Source organism: Schistocerca americana, chromosome 10 (assembly GCF_021461395.2).
Source record: "Schistocerca americana isolate TAMUIC-IGC-003095 chromosome 10, iqSchAmer2.1, whole genome shotgun sequence".
Classification (NCBI taxonomy): Eukaryota; Metazoa; Arthropoda; class Insecta; order Orthoptera; family Acrididae; genus Schistocerca; species Schistocerca americana.
Window position 1 is genome coordinate 192,402,924 of NC_060128.1, and position 14,567 is coordinate 192,417,490.

The window sequence follows — 14,567 nt, forward strand, 5'->3', positions numbered from 1 at the left end:
TTTGTTTACTTTCATTCTATTACGTCATATGGGATCATATTCTGGGGCAACTCGTGAAACTGAGCAAAAGTTTTTAGGGTGCAAAAGCATGTGATATGAATGATTTGTGGTGTGAATTTGAGAACGTCACGTAGAAACCTTATCGAGGAACTTTGTATTCCTATCTACTGCTTCTCAGTATATTTATTCCTTAATGAAATTTGTTGCAAGTAATACATCTCTATTTCCAACCAATAGCTCAATACATAGTATCAGTACTAGGAATAAGAAAAATCTACATAAAGATCTAAAATCACTTACCTTGGTCCAAAAAGGGGCCCAATATTCAGGAACATATTTTCAATAAGTTGCCAGCAACCATTGAAAACTTGGTTTCAGATAAAGTACGGTTTAAACAGAGTTGAAAGACTTTTTGATAGGCAACTCCTTCTACTCCATAGATGAATATCTTAACAGAGACTGTTAAGCCAGCTTAAGTAAAAATGTCTGTTAGATTTCAGTTTTGACAGCACTTCGTCACAACAGTCAAGATCAGCTATATTTTGTGTATGATAAATTTTTCATTCTGACAGCATGTAAATTCTGTAAATATTAGCTGTCCCAGTTTACTGCACTGTATTCACCTATTTCTACAATCTCCTGACAAATGATCAGGGTAGTATTCAAATGTTTTATGTTATACTTTCTGACATGTTCCACAGCCGCAAGAATCACCTCATTTTTTGGGCCTACGGAACAAAAATTGAACCTAATCTAATCTAATCTAATCTACCCTGTAGTGCTAGTCATGACACCTGCAGTCTGTCAGTGGTTGTTGGACGTTGACACTGAATGTGGGTGGTGGTCACATTAATGTGACTGGACTGTGTGTTTAATCCATTGGAAGAAAGTCGCAAAATTCTCTGAAAATTCCAAAACTTCCAGAAATTTTGTTTACACCTGATCTCATTACTTACCAAACATCTCAACTTGTCACTGGAAGCAAATTACAACATTTTACTAAATTACTGAAACACCAAAAAATAGGACATCACGTTACTGAAGCTAAGCTGTGACTCCTGAAGGTGAGCACACACGAATCTCACTCTTTGCAGAACATGTCAAGTTTCCCCTCTCTGAATGGCTATAACATTTTGTAACTAATCAGCTTTGTAGCTGTTTGCAGGCAGTGCAGTAATTTTCGTATTTGACCGATGCCCGACTGAAAATTTACTTTAATGATTTTCCTAACACTGTATCTTCCAAAAAGCAAACGAATTGCAATCAACTGTTGTCAGCGGTAGTGTGGCTGGAAAACCTGGGACTTAAACAGAATGTGAAAAAGTCTCAAGTAATTTCACTATCCCATCAGAAATTAATAATTTCTGAATTTCGTGAACAATTGCCTCCTATTTCTCTGAGTGCCATGCTGATGCCTTATCAAAACACCACTGAAGAACTTGAGTATAAAAAACTTCCTGGCAGATTAAAACTGTGTGCCGGGCCGAGACCCGAACTCGGGTCCTGCAGGTTCGCAGGAGAGCTTCTGTAAAGTTCGGAAGGTAGGAGACGAGGTACTGGCAGAAGTAAAGCCGTGAGGACGGGCTGTGAGTCATGCTTGGGTAGCTAAGTTGGTAGAGCACTTGCCTGCGAAAGGCAAAGGTCCCGAGTTCGGGTCTCGGTCCGCCACACAGTTTTAATCTTCCAGGAAGTTTCATATCAGCGCACACTCCGCTGCAGAGTGAAAATCTCATTCTGAGAACTTGGGTATAACTTTTGACAAGAATCTCTGCCGGGCAGAAATACTGTCGCAGAATGTCGGAAGATTTCCATTCGCCTCTGTGTCCTTTCCACAGTAAGCGAAACTAAAATTTCGGAGTCACTCATCCTATCCGACCTCCACTATTTTGACGTAATCCGATACTGCACAGGTAGGGAGAAAGCTAGACAATTAGAATTAATCCCGAATGCTCGTGTGCACTACTTCCGCAATATCCATCTGTGATATCCTCGTGTATGACTGTGTTGGTGCTTCATATACCCAGTTAGATTGGTTGTGGCTACACAATTTATGTGAGTACCATATGCTGTGTCTACTTCATCTCCTCAGTGCAAGATTACCCCAGTACCTTGCATCTTATCACAACTGAAACACAAGGCCTCATTTACCTAATACCCTCCACGTGCCCACCTGAAAGTAAAAACATTTGCAAATTCCTCCTCTGTTTCAGCTGTCTGACTCTGTAACAATGTACACTGAACTCTGTGCCCAGTGAAATGCCCTGTTGCTTTTAAGAAGACACGAGTACATTTCATGTGGTCACCCTCACAACTATTCCACCAAAAATTAACACATATGACCAGTTTTCCTTCTGTCAAACACTAAAGTCAATGGTCCCATAGTCTCCCTTGTACACTTAATGTCCTTTTCATTTCCAGTCACTCCTATTGCTTTCCTTTCCCCTATCATCATACAAATGAAACCCGTTTTTACATTTTCATGCAGTCCAGACGTAAAAAAAGGCAAAATTGAGGAAAAATCAAAATCACGGAAAATGTTAAAACCCCCCAAATATGAGCAAAAACACATGTAATTGACATATATGACTAAAAATTGCAATTCTCTCCAATACTATGTATAAAATCTGTATAAGTGAAGGAAATGAAATTTACAATACAGTGTTCATACAGTAATTTGTACTGAGCGAGGTGGCACAGTGGTTAGCGCACTCGACTCACGCTCAGGAGGACGACGGTTCAAACGTGCGTCCGGCCATCTTGATTTAGGTTTTTCGTGATTCCCCTAAATTGTTTCAGGTAAATGGCAGGATGGTTCCTTTGAAAGGACACGGCTGATTTCCTTCCCCACCCTTTCCTGATCCGAGGTTGTATTCCGTCTCTAATGACCTCATTGGCGATGGGACCCTAAACACTAATCTCCTCCTCCAATAATTTATGCTAATGAATTTTTGTCTCTTGAATTACTTATATTTCTGTAGAGCCTATTGAGTTGTAAAGCTTAGCCAATATTAACTTCATAACTTGTAACTTAGCAGGTTACTTAACATCATAAATGTTGAGCACTGTTTGTCAAAGGACAAAAGTTTATCCATTTGTGGGTTCTATTTTTGTAAAAAAAAGTTACTGTAGAAGCAATGCGATGAGCCGGACTTCAGCGGGAAGGAATTCGTCCGGACACAGAAATTTTGAGCAGCTACAAACTGTCTTTGTCAGTTTTGTAAAATAAGTTAGGAGGTATAGTAATTTTTATTTTATGCACTGTCTATTACTGAAATAAAGTAAAAATATAAAATATCACAGCAGCTCCTCCTCAGTTGACACCGCCTTAACGAAAAATTGTCTATGTGGGTAAGGGGGTCTGTGTGATCCAATGAAGTGGAGGGCTTCACTGACAGTCGTCTAACTACTGGCAGGGCCTCCCAAGTCAGACAGGTCTCCATAGGTGATCCAGACAAAGTGTGTCTCACATCCTGTCTAGTGTCCTGTCCTGTCCTATCATATCATATCCCATCCTATAATCTCCCTTCCTTTCCTTTTTCTCTCTGTGACTGTGTGGCAGCAAGCACATTCCCCTAATGTGGACAGCGGAAGATCCTCAGAAACCAGGACAATTACGAAGGGATGGCTCATGTTCTGTAGTTGCGGTGAAGACGAGCTGTCTAAGGGGTGAGGCCCTGAAATAAAATCTTGGCAGGTGTCCGAGCCATGAGGTGGCAGCCCCACCAGGACACTCGGGGGCTGTGGGCTGATAACCCGCATCACCAAAAACCACGTATCTCAGAAACTAAAAGGAGAAACAGCTGTATGGATCTTAAGGATATGACCTTTGGCCTGAAAAGGAAAACCCATATTGGTTTTTGGAATGTAAGGATGTTGAGGGAGGCAGGAAGGCTAAGACAGGTTGAAAAAGAGAAGGAGAACTGCTGACTAGATATATTAGGGCTAAGCGAAATAAGGTGGCCAGAATCTGGGGAATTCCAAAAACAAAATGGTGGAGTGCATCTGTATGTGGGTCAGACAGGTGAGGATGCAATGTGTAGGAATGGTGTAGGGTTCTTACCATCTAAAAGCAGCAAGCAAAGTTTACTGGAGTGGGAACCGGTCTCGGAATGGATAATAATTGCACTCTTTAAAACAAAAGTGCAATATTTCACTGTAATTCAATGGTATGCACGTACTGAAATAGCTAAGGCAGAATTAAAAGATGCATTTTCTACAGACCTTAACACTGTCTTTAGACAAACAAATTCTGGGGACATAAAAATTTTCATAGGTGACTTGAATGCAAAAGTTGGTTCAGAAAATGAAGGGCTTGAACATATCACGGGTGTGCATGGTATGGGGATCAGAAATGTAAATGGCAAACTGTAGATAGATACGTGCGCAGAACGTGACCTAGTCATTGGAGGAACGTTGTTTCCACATCTTAACTGCCATAAGATAATGTGGGTTTCTCCAGACCATGTTACTGAAAATCAAATAGACCACATAGCCGTAAGCTGCAAGTTTTGACACTCTCTATTAGATGTCAGAAGTAGAAGAGGAGCAGAGTTGGAAGTGAGCACCACCTAGTTTTGGCGGAATTCAGACTGAAGATACTGGCAAATAGAACTGAGTTCAATCACAGAAGCGAGAAAATAGATGTGGCAAGGTTAAAAGACCAACAGATCAAAGAAACATTTGCCCTTGAGCTACAAAACAGACTCCAGGTCCTCTCTGAAGAAAACTTTATGGAAGAGGGAAGTGAAACAGGTTGGCAAAACATCAAAGACAGTTATTTAGATGTGGGAAAAAAATCTTAGGATTTAAGGCCCATGAAAGGAAGGAATGGATCTCCGATGCTACACGGAATGAAATCAGCCACAGGAAAGAACTAAAACGTAAGTTAAATCTTTGTAAGACTAGAGTGTAGAAGAGCGAGGTGCATAAAGAATACACGGAGGCGAAAAAAAAAAAGAAGATATAGCTAAGTCGAGATAAAAGGAAATGGATAGGTGAGCAAGCAAAGTTAGCAGAAGAGGCAGCAAGACCAAGAAATATGAAAGAGCTCTATAATATAATCAGATGGCTGTCAATGAAGAACTTAGATGTGAAGGACCAGTTAAGAACAAGGATGGGATGATGCTTACAACTCTACAGGCATACCTACAGAGATGGGAGGAGCACTTGAAGGAACTGTTAAATTATGGAGACAACCAAGAGGAACAGGTAAGAGATGTTCCAGAAGAAGTTGAAGAAGACCGAGATACAAATTTGCATTGCCCCACAGTGGATGAAATTAGGATTGCTTTGAAAACCCTAAAGAATGCAAAGACTCCAGGCCTAGGCAATATAGCCCCAGAGCTCTTAAAAGCTGATATTGAAAGTACTGTTAAAATGCTCCATCCCTTGCTGAAGCATATTTGGCATGAAGAGAAATCTCCAAAGGAGTGGAGAAATGGTTTGGTGGTAAAGCTCCCAAAAAAGGGAAATTTTTCAGACTTTAACAACTGGTGTGGTATTACATTGCTGTCAGTGCCCACTAAGGTCCTCATCAGAATTATTTTAAACAGAATTAAAGAGTCTCTCAAAAATCGACTGCATAAAGAACAGGCTGTTTTTAGGGCACAATGCACTTGTGTTGATCTTATTAACACTCTTAGGAACACTTTAGAGCAAAGCAAAGAACTCCAAGCAACTGTGTATCTGGCATTCATTGATTTTCAAGAGGCCTGCGATTCCGTGAAACATAAAGTGCTCAGGCAGGTGTCGCAGGAGTGTGGTGTACCACAGAAGATCTTAAACATCATAAAAGATCTGTACGATGGCTACAAATGTTGCATACTCCACAAGGGAAATATGACAGAGTTCACAAAAGTAAAAACTGGAGTCTGGCAGGGTTGCATTTTATCACCAACACTTTTCTTACTTGTTCTAGACTCAGTTACGAGAAGAGTCACAGTAGGCAGGAGACGAAAAATCCGATGGGGGATCGGTGAACATCTGGAGAATTTGGATTTTGCAGACGATATAGTTTTATTAGCTCAAAGGCTGACTTATATGCAAGCTAAATTAAACTTGTGACAGAAGAAACAGAGACTGTTGGCCTCAAGATAAATATAGGCAAAACAAAGGAAATGAGAGTAAATTCAGGGAACATGGAGGTGCCACTATTAATAGGGGAGCAGCGGTTGGAAACTGTCAACTCATTCCTGAGTCTGGGTAGTATAATGGGGGAAGATGGTGGATCTGGAGATGATGTGAAAAACCACATTAAAAAGGCAAATGGTGCCTTCGTGCAGTTGTATCCAATATGGAAAAACAGAAATGTCAGGTACAAAACGAAAATTCGTATTTTTAATACAAATGTGAAGGCTGTCCTTCTGTACGCAAGTGAAAGCTGGAAAATGGATAAAAAGATATCATCCCAGTTACGAAGCTTCTCAAATAGATGACTCCGAAGCAACACGATTATCTGGTGGCCAGAAAAAAATATGTAACGAGAAGCTCTGGCTAATAAGAAACCAGATAACTGTAGAAGACCAGATTTGAAAGAGAAAGTGTGGGCGGTAGGGGCACACATTGAGAAAACGAGACGGAGCTATCGAGAAAAAAGCATCGGAACGGAATCCTCAGGGAATGAGGAAGAGAGGAAGATACAGGAGCACACGGAAGAGGACAGTGGCAAGGGAAGCAAAAAGAGTTGGCAAGACCTGGCCAGAATTGAGGCAAGAGGCCAATGACAGAGACAGATGGTGAGTATCCTGGATGCCCTATGCCCCCTTAGGGGCCAAGGGAGTTAAGTCAAGCCACAGCAGCTAAGTGGTTAAGTTGTAAGCATAAATGTGCCCATCTGCTTAATGACGAACTTTGTCACCACTGCCATTATTGTTTAACATTTTTCTTACGAGCCGCACTTCATACGCTCACCGCACTTCATATGATCAGATCTGTCAAAGTATTATTTTTGGCTCAATGAGAGAAAGAGAGACGTGAAAAAATGACTTTACTTCTTCAGTTGATGTTACAAATATATTAGAAGTCAGCTTAGGGAATTCCTGCACACTGTGTAAAATGTAAATTTAAAAGATAGCTGAGTGCTATAGTTTCGCTTCATGCCTTCTACCACTGCTGCCAATCTTTATGATCTACAGTGTATGGTGCAAAGTATATACACGAGTAGCGTATGTAGTACCGTGTCGTGGTGTAACAAGTCACCTGCCAATAACAACTCACTTGCTGGAAATGGCTGTCATTTCTTTGATTCTGACTGAGCATATTCTTTGAGGCTCACTGTTTGAATGTAAAAGGTTGGCGTTCAATGTTGTTGCTGAATATAGTACATATCAGAAATACATCCAAAAAGATGAGAATGAGTTATAAGTGGCACAAGAAGAAATTGTGGCTGCTCCCCTCTGTCACGTAATGGCTCGATCCCGAATACTTTTCGTCAACTGTCCCGGTTTTCCGTTGCTGCCGCAACCTGTCAGTTGTTGTATTGTAATTGTAGGATGGAGTTAAACCTTGCAAGTTGTGCTGGCAATGCCGGTCACGGATTATGTCAGCATTTCCTCTCTCACGTCGGCCTAAAATATTCCCTTAACTCTGCCACCACCCGCAGCGTGAACTGTCTGTTTTTTGTACCACTTATAATTTGATCAGTCACATCAAATGGCAATAGGAAGAAAATGAGATGAAGTCGAGTGAGACATCAATTAAGAACATAGAATCGAGGTAAGCCTTACTAGGAATAAATGTAAAATCAGGAAATTTTTAACATTAATCTTACGGATTTTTCACAGAGCCCTCGAATTTATGGCATAGAATTGCGAAAAACATAAAATATTAGTTCCAGTGGACTATGTTTTATCATGTCTCATCTCAATTGCTATGTGGCAAGGGGCTTCATTAATTCACAGGTTGTGCTGTATGGTTTAGTGACCTGCAGTAGTGCACACGTGTGTTCGTGCCCACAATCCCGATTGTCCTCACACCTTGATACGCCACAGTATGACCCTGTATAGACATGTAAATAAGCATCAACCTGTATTAACATGCAAAGGACTATAGCTAAACCATACATGGCGTCAGCAAAAAGTAAGGGGAATTTTTTAATTTTGTGGGATTTATACACCCGATTTAAAAAAAATTTTCTAGCTTTTTGATACCCATGTATCTGATATATGTTTGCATTTTCAGCTGTTTTTGAGTGCTCAGCGAATTTTTATGTTAAAAAAAGATGGATCATAGTATCTGCATTAAATTTTGCTTGAAAAATTGAGTAAAGTTCAGCACCGCATTCAAAATGTCGGCTTTGGGCTTTTGGGGAATCTACTTCGAGTAAGACGAGAGTCTATGAGTGGTATAGATGTTTCAAAGAGTGTCGAGAAGACAATGACCATCCTGAAACACCCTAATGTATCAACTGCTGATGACAGTGTGGAAGAATTAAGAAAGTGGCTCTGGAAAATTGCTGAATCACCATCAGAGGCATTGCTGATGAGCTCAAAATTGTTGGATTTCAATGAAAGATGACGACACATAGATATCACTCAGGAATTGGTGAATGAAGTAGACAGTGATTCAGAAGTTTAAAAAAAAAAAGGTGACAAAATCTAGGCATACGGTTATGTCAAAACCGAGGCCCAATCATCCCAGTGGACACTGCCTCAAGAGCCAAAAAATATTTGACAAGTTCGAGCACGTGTGAAGGTTCTTCTCATTGTTTCCCTTGGTTACAGTGGAATAGGGCATCATGAGTTCTACATAGGGTCATATGGTCAATAAGGAATACTGCCTGCAAGTTATGTCCCACTTGTGTGAGGCAGTCTGAAGAAAACGACCAAAACTGTGGCAGAACCACTTGTGGAAATTCATTCATGGTAATGCTACCACATATGCCTCATTGTTTTTTTTTTTTTCCGCAGCCGTTATGTTGCCTCAGCCACTATATTCACTGGACACAGCCCCCCCTGTGACATCTTTCTATTCCCTGGACCGAAGAGTACCACTAAAGGATGCATTTTGCCAACATCAATGAGATAAAAACATAATCGCTGAAGGAGCTAAACACTGTGACAAAAATTGTTCTTTGAAGATTGGAAAATATACTGGCAGAAGTATATTATAACTGATGGGGATTACTTTGAAGGGGACAGAGTTGACGTTGATCAATAAATAAAGATTCCTTAAGAAAAACAAAAATTCCCGTTACTTTTTGATCATACGTTGTGTAGGTTGATTGTGGAGTAAGCAAAAGTCACATGCTACTGGAAATTACAATAGCAGTTGGAGAATTCTGAAATATATTCTGTCTGTGTGTGTGTGTGTGTGTGTGTGTGTGTGTGATTTGTACAGTTTATTTGAATGTCTCCTCTGTGACAGGTCCATAACAGGGCAAGCCCGGGATGCGACGATAGAGCTGCTGACGCGGAATGTCGACTACCGGGCACTGGACTGGGCGGAGAGGCTGGTGTCCATCAAGGGTCTGCAGCGGCTGCTCGAGGTGGCGTCTGAGGTGCCCGAGTGTAAGTACGAGTCGGCCATGGACATCACGCCCAACACCCGCACCGTCGTCTCCGTCTGCCTCGCCAAGTGAGTGCACCGCGAGTTCCGTGAGACAATTGTTTCGACAGAACGTATCTAGAATATCATTCTTTCGTAAATGTAACATACCATAAACTTACATGCTTGAATAATTATCTCTAATCAGTTTGAATTTATTATTATTTTTAACATTGCTTTAGTCATTTTTTGTAAGAAATTTTAATACTGCACAAATAAATTCTTACTTTTCTTGATAACCCCCCCGAATGGTTGTCTTCAGCTCAGCAATGGTTTTATGGTTATTGCTGTAGACAGCAGAGTGTGTAAGTAATAAATTGTGTCCTGAGCTGAACACGGAAAGGAGGAATAAAAACTATTATGTCCTGCTAGGTTCATTGGTATGTAAGTGTTGGCTTTGCCTGATTTTCTTGTTCCCAAATGGGATTTAGCATTATGGAGCATAATATACAGGGTGACAATTATTGAACTATATGATTAAAAATTTGAATTAGTTACAAACTATGGCGTGCACGTACTTTATTCAACATGTAAACTTCACTACAGACATTCGGATTTAGGTTATGACGTGTTATGTATGCCTGCCGTCATCGGCAGTGGTGTAGCGCAGACGAACAGCAACATTCTGTGTGACCTGCTGAAGTGTGAAAACGTGAATGCTGTTGATAACCCCCCCCCCCCCCCCCCCCCGAATGGTTGTCTTCAGCTCAGCAATGGTTTTATGGTTATTGCTGTAGGCTTTGTCTTTAATATACGACAAGGAGTCGCATCCCCAAAGTGCTCCTCCAGAACATCAAACACTCCCCTGCTTCAATTGGGTCGAATTCCGTCACGCACGAACTACAGTCAGTCGAAATTGGGGTCACTTTGAATAGTTGCTATGAAATCATTTTCCAAAACCTTCACGAGCCGTTCGGTAGTCATTGTGCCGTCAAGGAATATCACACCAATTATTACGTAACTGGACATTGCACACTGACGTGCACTCTCAGTCCCCCAAATGCGCCAATTTTGCTTATTGACAAACCCGTCCAAATGAAAGTAGGCTTCATCATGTGTGCACATCCCGTCGTGCCCCACGGCCGACGGTGCAGTTTGAACATCCTAACGCAAATTATTCAGAAATTATGGCGATTTTATTTCTCATATAGTTCAATAGTTGTCACCCTGTATGTTCCACACAAGAGGTGTACTACCTGAAGGGAACACAGTGACTGTGTTGTAAACAGAATTTTTTTAATTGAATGATTCATTCTCAGGCCATAGGAAAGGTACTGTGATCTGTTGGTAGTAAGTCACCATCAGATCTACTTCTACAAATACATCCAAATTCTGCAAACCACTGTGAAGTGTGTGGAAGAGGGTACATCCCATTGTACCAGTTACTAGGACTTTTTTTTCATTCCATATCAGATATGGAACATGGAAATAATGATTGTTTAAATATCTCTCTGCATGCAGTAATTTTTATAGTCTCATCCTCACAATCCCATTGTAAGCGATACATAGGGGACTGCATTTTATTCCTAGAGTCCTGATTTAAAGCCGGATTGTGAAACATTGTTAGTAGACTTTCTCATGATAGTTTATGTCTGTTTTCAAGAGACTACCAGTTCAATTTCTTTAGCATCTCTGAGGCACTCTCCTAATGGTCAGACGAACGTATGATCACTGTGCTCCCCTTCTCTGTGTACTTACAGTATCAGCTGTTAGTCCTGTTTGATATGGGTCCCACACTCTCAAGCAATATTCTAGAGTGGGACACACGAGTGATATGTAAGCAGTCTCCTTTGTAGACTGATTGCACTTCTCCAAATTCTACCAATAAGCCAAAGTCTACCCCTGCTTTATCCATGACTGAACCTATGTGATCGTTCCATTTCATATCTTTCATATCGCTACAGAGTGTTACACCTAGTTATTTGTATGAGTTGGCTGATTCCAGCAGTGACTCAGTGATCTTATGGTCATAGAATACTATGTTTTTTCATTTTGTGAAATGCACAGTTTTACATTTCTGAACATTTAAAGCAAGTTGCCAGTCTGTGCACCACTTTGAAATCTCGTCAAGATCTGACTGGATATTTATGCGGCTTCTTTCAGACAGTACTTCACGTGTATCTCAACAATATAAGGAAAAGATAGATTTTTACTTATGATAAAGATGACATGTTAAGTTGCAGTTGGGTTCAATTAAAAGACACTTACACATTAGCTTTCAGTTTTGACCAAAGCCTTCGTCAGGTGCCTCGGCTTCCGTTACAGCTGTACTGCTCACCAAATAGTGGTGCCTGTGCTGAGAGACAGCATTCTGGCCAACATGAAATACTTATAATCCAACATTTCAAAAACATTAGGTGAAAAAATTCGATTTTTGCATATCTTACAGTCTGATATCTTCACTCGTTTAAGGACTGAATTTCTTTTCATTATCCATCATACTTACTGCACTGCATCAAATTAAGTATGTTACATACTATAAGATGCACCTTAATTTTTAAGAATCTTTTTAAAAATAATGTTTTTACCATTTTTATTATTAGATTGCAAAGGCAGACTAAAAAAAATTCTTAGTTTATAAAACTGAACTGACCTTTAAAATCCCTGAAAATTGTCATATGAATGTTCTTCTTCTCTCTACTCCTCCTCTTGCTCCTTTTCATCATCATCTTTTCCTCCTCATTTATAAGATGGTCTGCAATGCCATTGAAAGCATTATGCTGCACTTCTTGAAACATTTAACAGTAATGTTTTCTCTCACGCTAGCACGCAACTACTTTTAACTTCTGAGACACTTGTTTAATTGTACGTCATTTTAAAGCTCCCTTCGGCACGAATTCGTGTTGTGTTCCATTCATCATCGATTTGTTCCATTCGTCTCTCACATACACTTTGAATGGTTTATTTATCAGAGCATTGAGAGGTTGCAATTATGAAGTCAGTCTCAGAATAACAGCAAGCTCTGTATTTCCCCTGTCTCAGTTTATCTTTCACAGAATTCTTCAAGTGACTACAAAACTGATATAGCTCAAGAAGAGAACATTTCTTCAATACATCACCTTTCCTTCTCTCCCACACTCTGTTAATCCATTATCTCATATCAGTCTTGTCCACCGAACCCTTATCTTGTACATGAACAACAGCAGCAGGCAGTATTTCAGAAGGTTTTGTCATTGTTTTGTGCTTGGAAATAACCTTTGGATTAAGCTTAGTACAACGAGCACAACGTGAAAGGACAACAGTGTAGTGCACTCTTTCATGTCCACTTGTCTTTATAGTTACAGTTTTAGCACCTTTCGTCGCAATAGTTCCTTCACTCGGCACAACAAATGTCTGAGGAGTCCCGTCCGTATTCGCTACTCGACATAGTTCCACATTGGTTTTCAATGTTCCATAACAAAGTGGCATTTCCGAGACATTTTGGTTTCGGTTGGCATGCTACGTCCACGATGCTTCATAAACTTGTAGCACTGACCAACTCTGCCCTTAAAATCTGTTAAGTTCAACTGTAGTGAAAGCTTACAAGTGTGTATTTGAATCATTTTTGTATTAATTCCATTACCATTTTGACAGTGTATTGAAATCCGTTTCAGTATGTCATCTTCTATTTTTGGCCACTTTGCATTCAGTCCTCTATTTGCACATTTAGTCTTTCTCATTTTTTTCAGTTCTTCTTTACCAGCCTGCCAATTGCAAATGATTGTTTCCGTCAGTGTAGGGCCGAAATGCTGCTCAGCTGCTCTGTTTGCATGTTCTTCTGCATATGCCATTACTTTCAGTTTATAGCCTGCATCATACGAATACCTTTTCTTTTTTCCATTACAAAAGTAGCTATTAACAAAAATATTGTTTTGTTACTGATAATGGAAATCACTTTCAGTTCGAGTTCACTGGCACCATAGATTGCAATGATGCAACACAGTCTAGACAGTGTTTGGGATTTGTGATGGCGGGGTAGGAGGGAGACAGTGTTATCGAGCTTGTGAATCCCCGCAACTCACGTTCGTCGCATTGGTGCACTGTTGCTGCCAGTTGAATCCGATTCGAATATATAGCCATTTTTAAGACTCGTGGGTATTTTAACTCAAACACCGGACATTTTTATATTAATTTTGAGTATAAGACTCACTCGAGTTTTGGAGGCAATTTTTCGAAGAAAAAAGTGCATCTTATAGCCCGTAAAATGCAGTTGAAATTTTGAAGAGTTTACAGTGGTGGAAACAGATTCTGCATTAAGATCTCTCATTTCGTTCTCGAGTGACTGGGTTCCATATTAGAAGCACAGTAGCGTGAGATGCACCCGTTCGTGTCCTCGTGCACTGTGAATTGTGGTCGTAACAATTGTCATATGTAGAGATATTAAAAAGAGGTTTCTCGCAAATGATAACACGCAATGAGACACGTATGTTGTATGATAATTGTAACATTTCTGTAGTAAGTACTAAGTGCTGTGTGAGGTGGTGTAAAGAGTGATACCATCAGGCAGTGGATAACTCGAAACGAGTGCTTCGGAGTAACGAATCGTGCTGTACCTCGTGAAATTCTGTTGAAGGATGTGGGTTTGGCAAATGTCTGTCCTCGCGTGTATTGCCGACAGTGGAGGATCGAGGAGGTGGTACAATGGAATTGAAGTGTTTTTTGTGGTTAGGATGTGGAACCGTGTTGCACTTTAGAAAACTTTTGATGCGGTAGGATACGAACACCTTTTGCACAATTGTGTACTGTGTACAGTAGAGCAAAAGTTTGGAGATGATGACTGTGTGAATCAGCACAGCAGTGCAGCCCGTCATAAAGCAGCATCTGTGAGACAGTGATCTGAGGACAGTAACACTCCTGAAGTGGACTGGCCTTTCCAGAGACCCAACCAGAGCCAAAAGGAACACATTCGAGACGAATTAGAATTTTGACTTCGCTCCAGACTCTAGTGTCCGACATTATTACCTTTCCTGCTTTTGGCTCTTGAGGAAGAATGGCCTGCACTCCTCCAAAGACATTCAGACACCTCACTGAAAGTGTCCCCAGTA

At 40.5% G+C, this 14,567-nt stretch overlaps 1 protein-coding gene across 1 annotated transcript in view; it reads left to right on the top strand.

Annotated features, from left to right (window-relative positions):
* LOC124552544 (protein unc-45 homolog B) overlaps positions 1-14,567 on the top strand; it is a 100,887-nt gene that overhangs the window by 21,971 nt on the left and 64,349 nt on the right. The window contains exon 6 of the mRNA XM_047126861.1: positions 9,364-9,573. Within this exon, the coding sequence (XP_046982817.1) occupies positions 9,364-9,573 (210 nt within the window). The remainder of the gene's footprint in view (positions 1-9,363; positions 9,574-14,567) is intronic.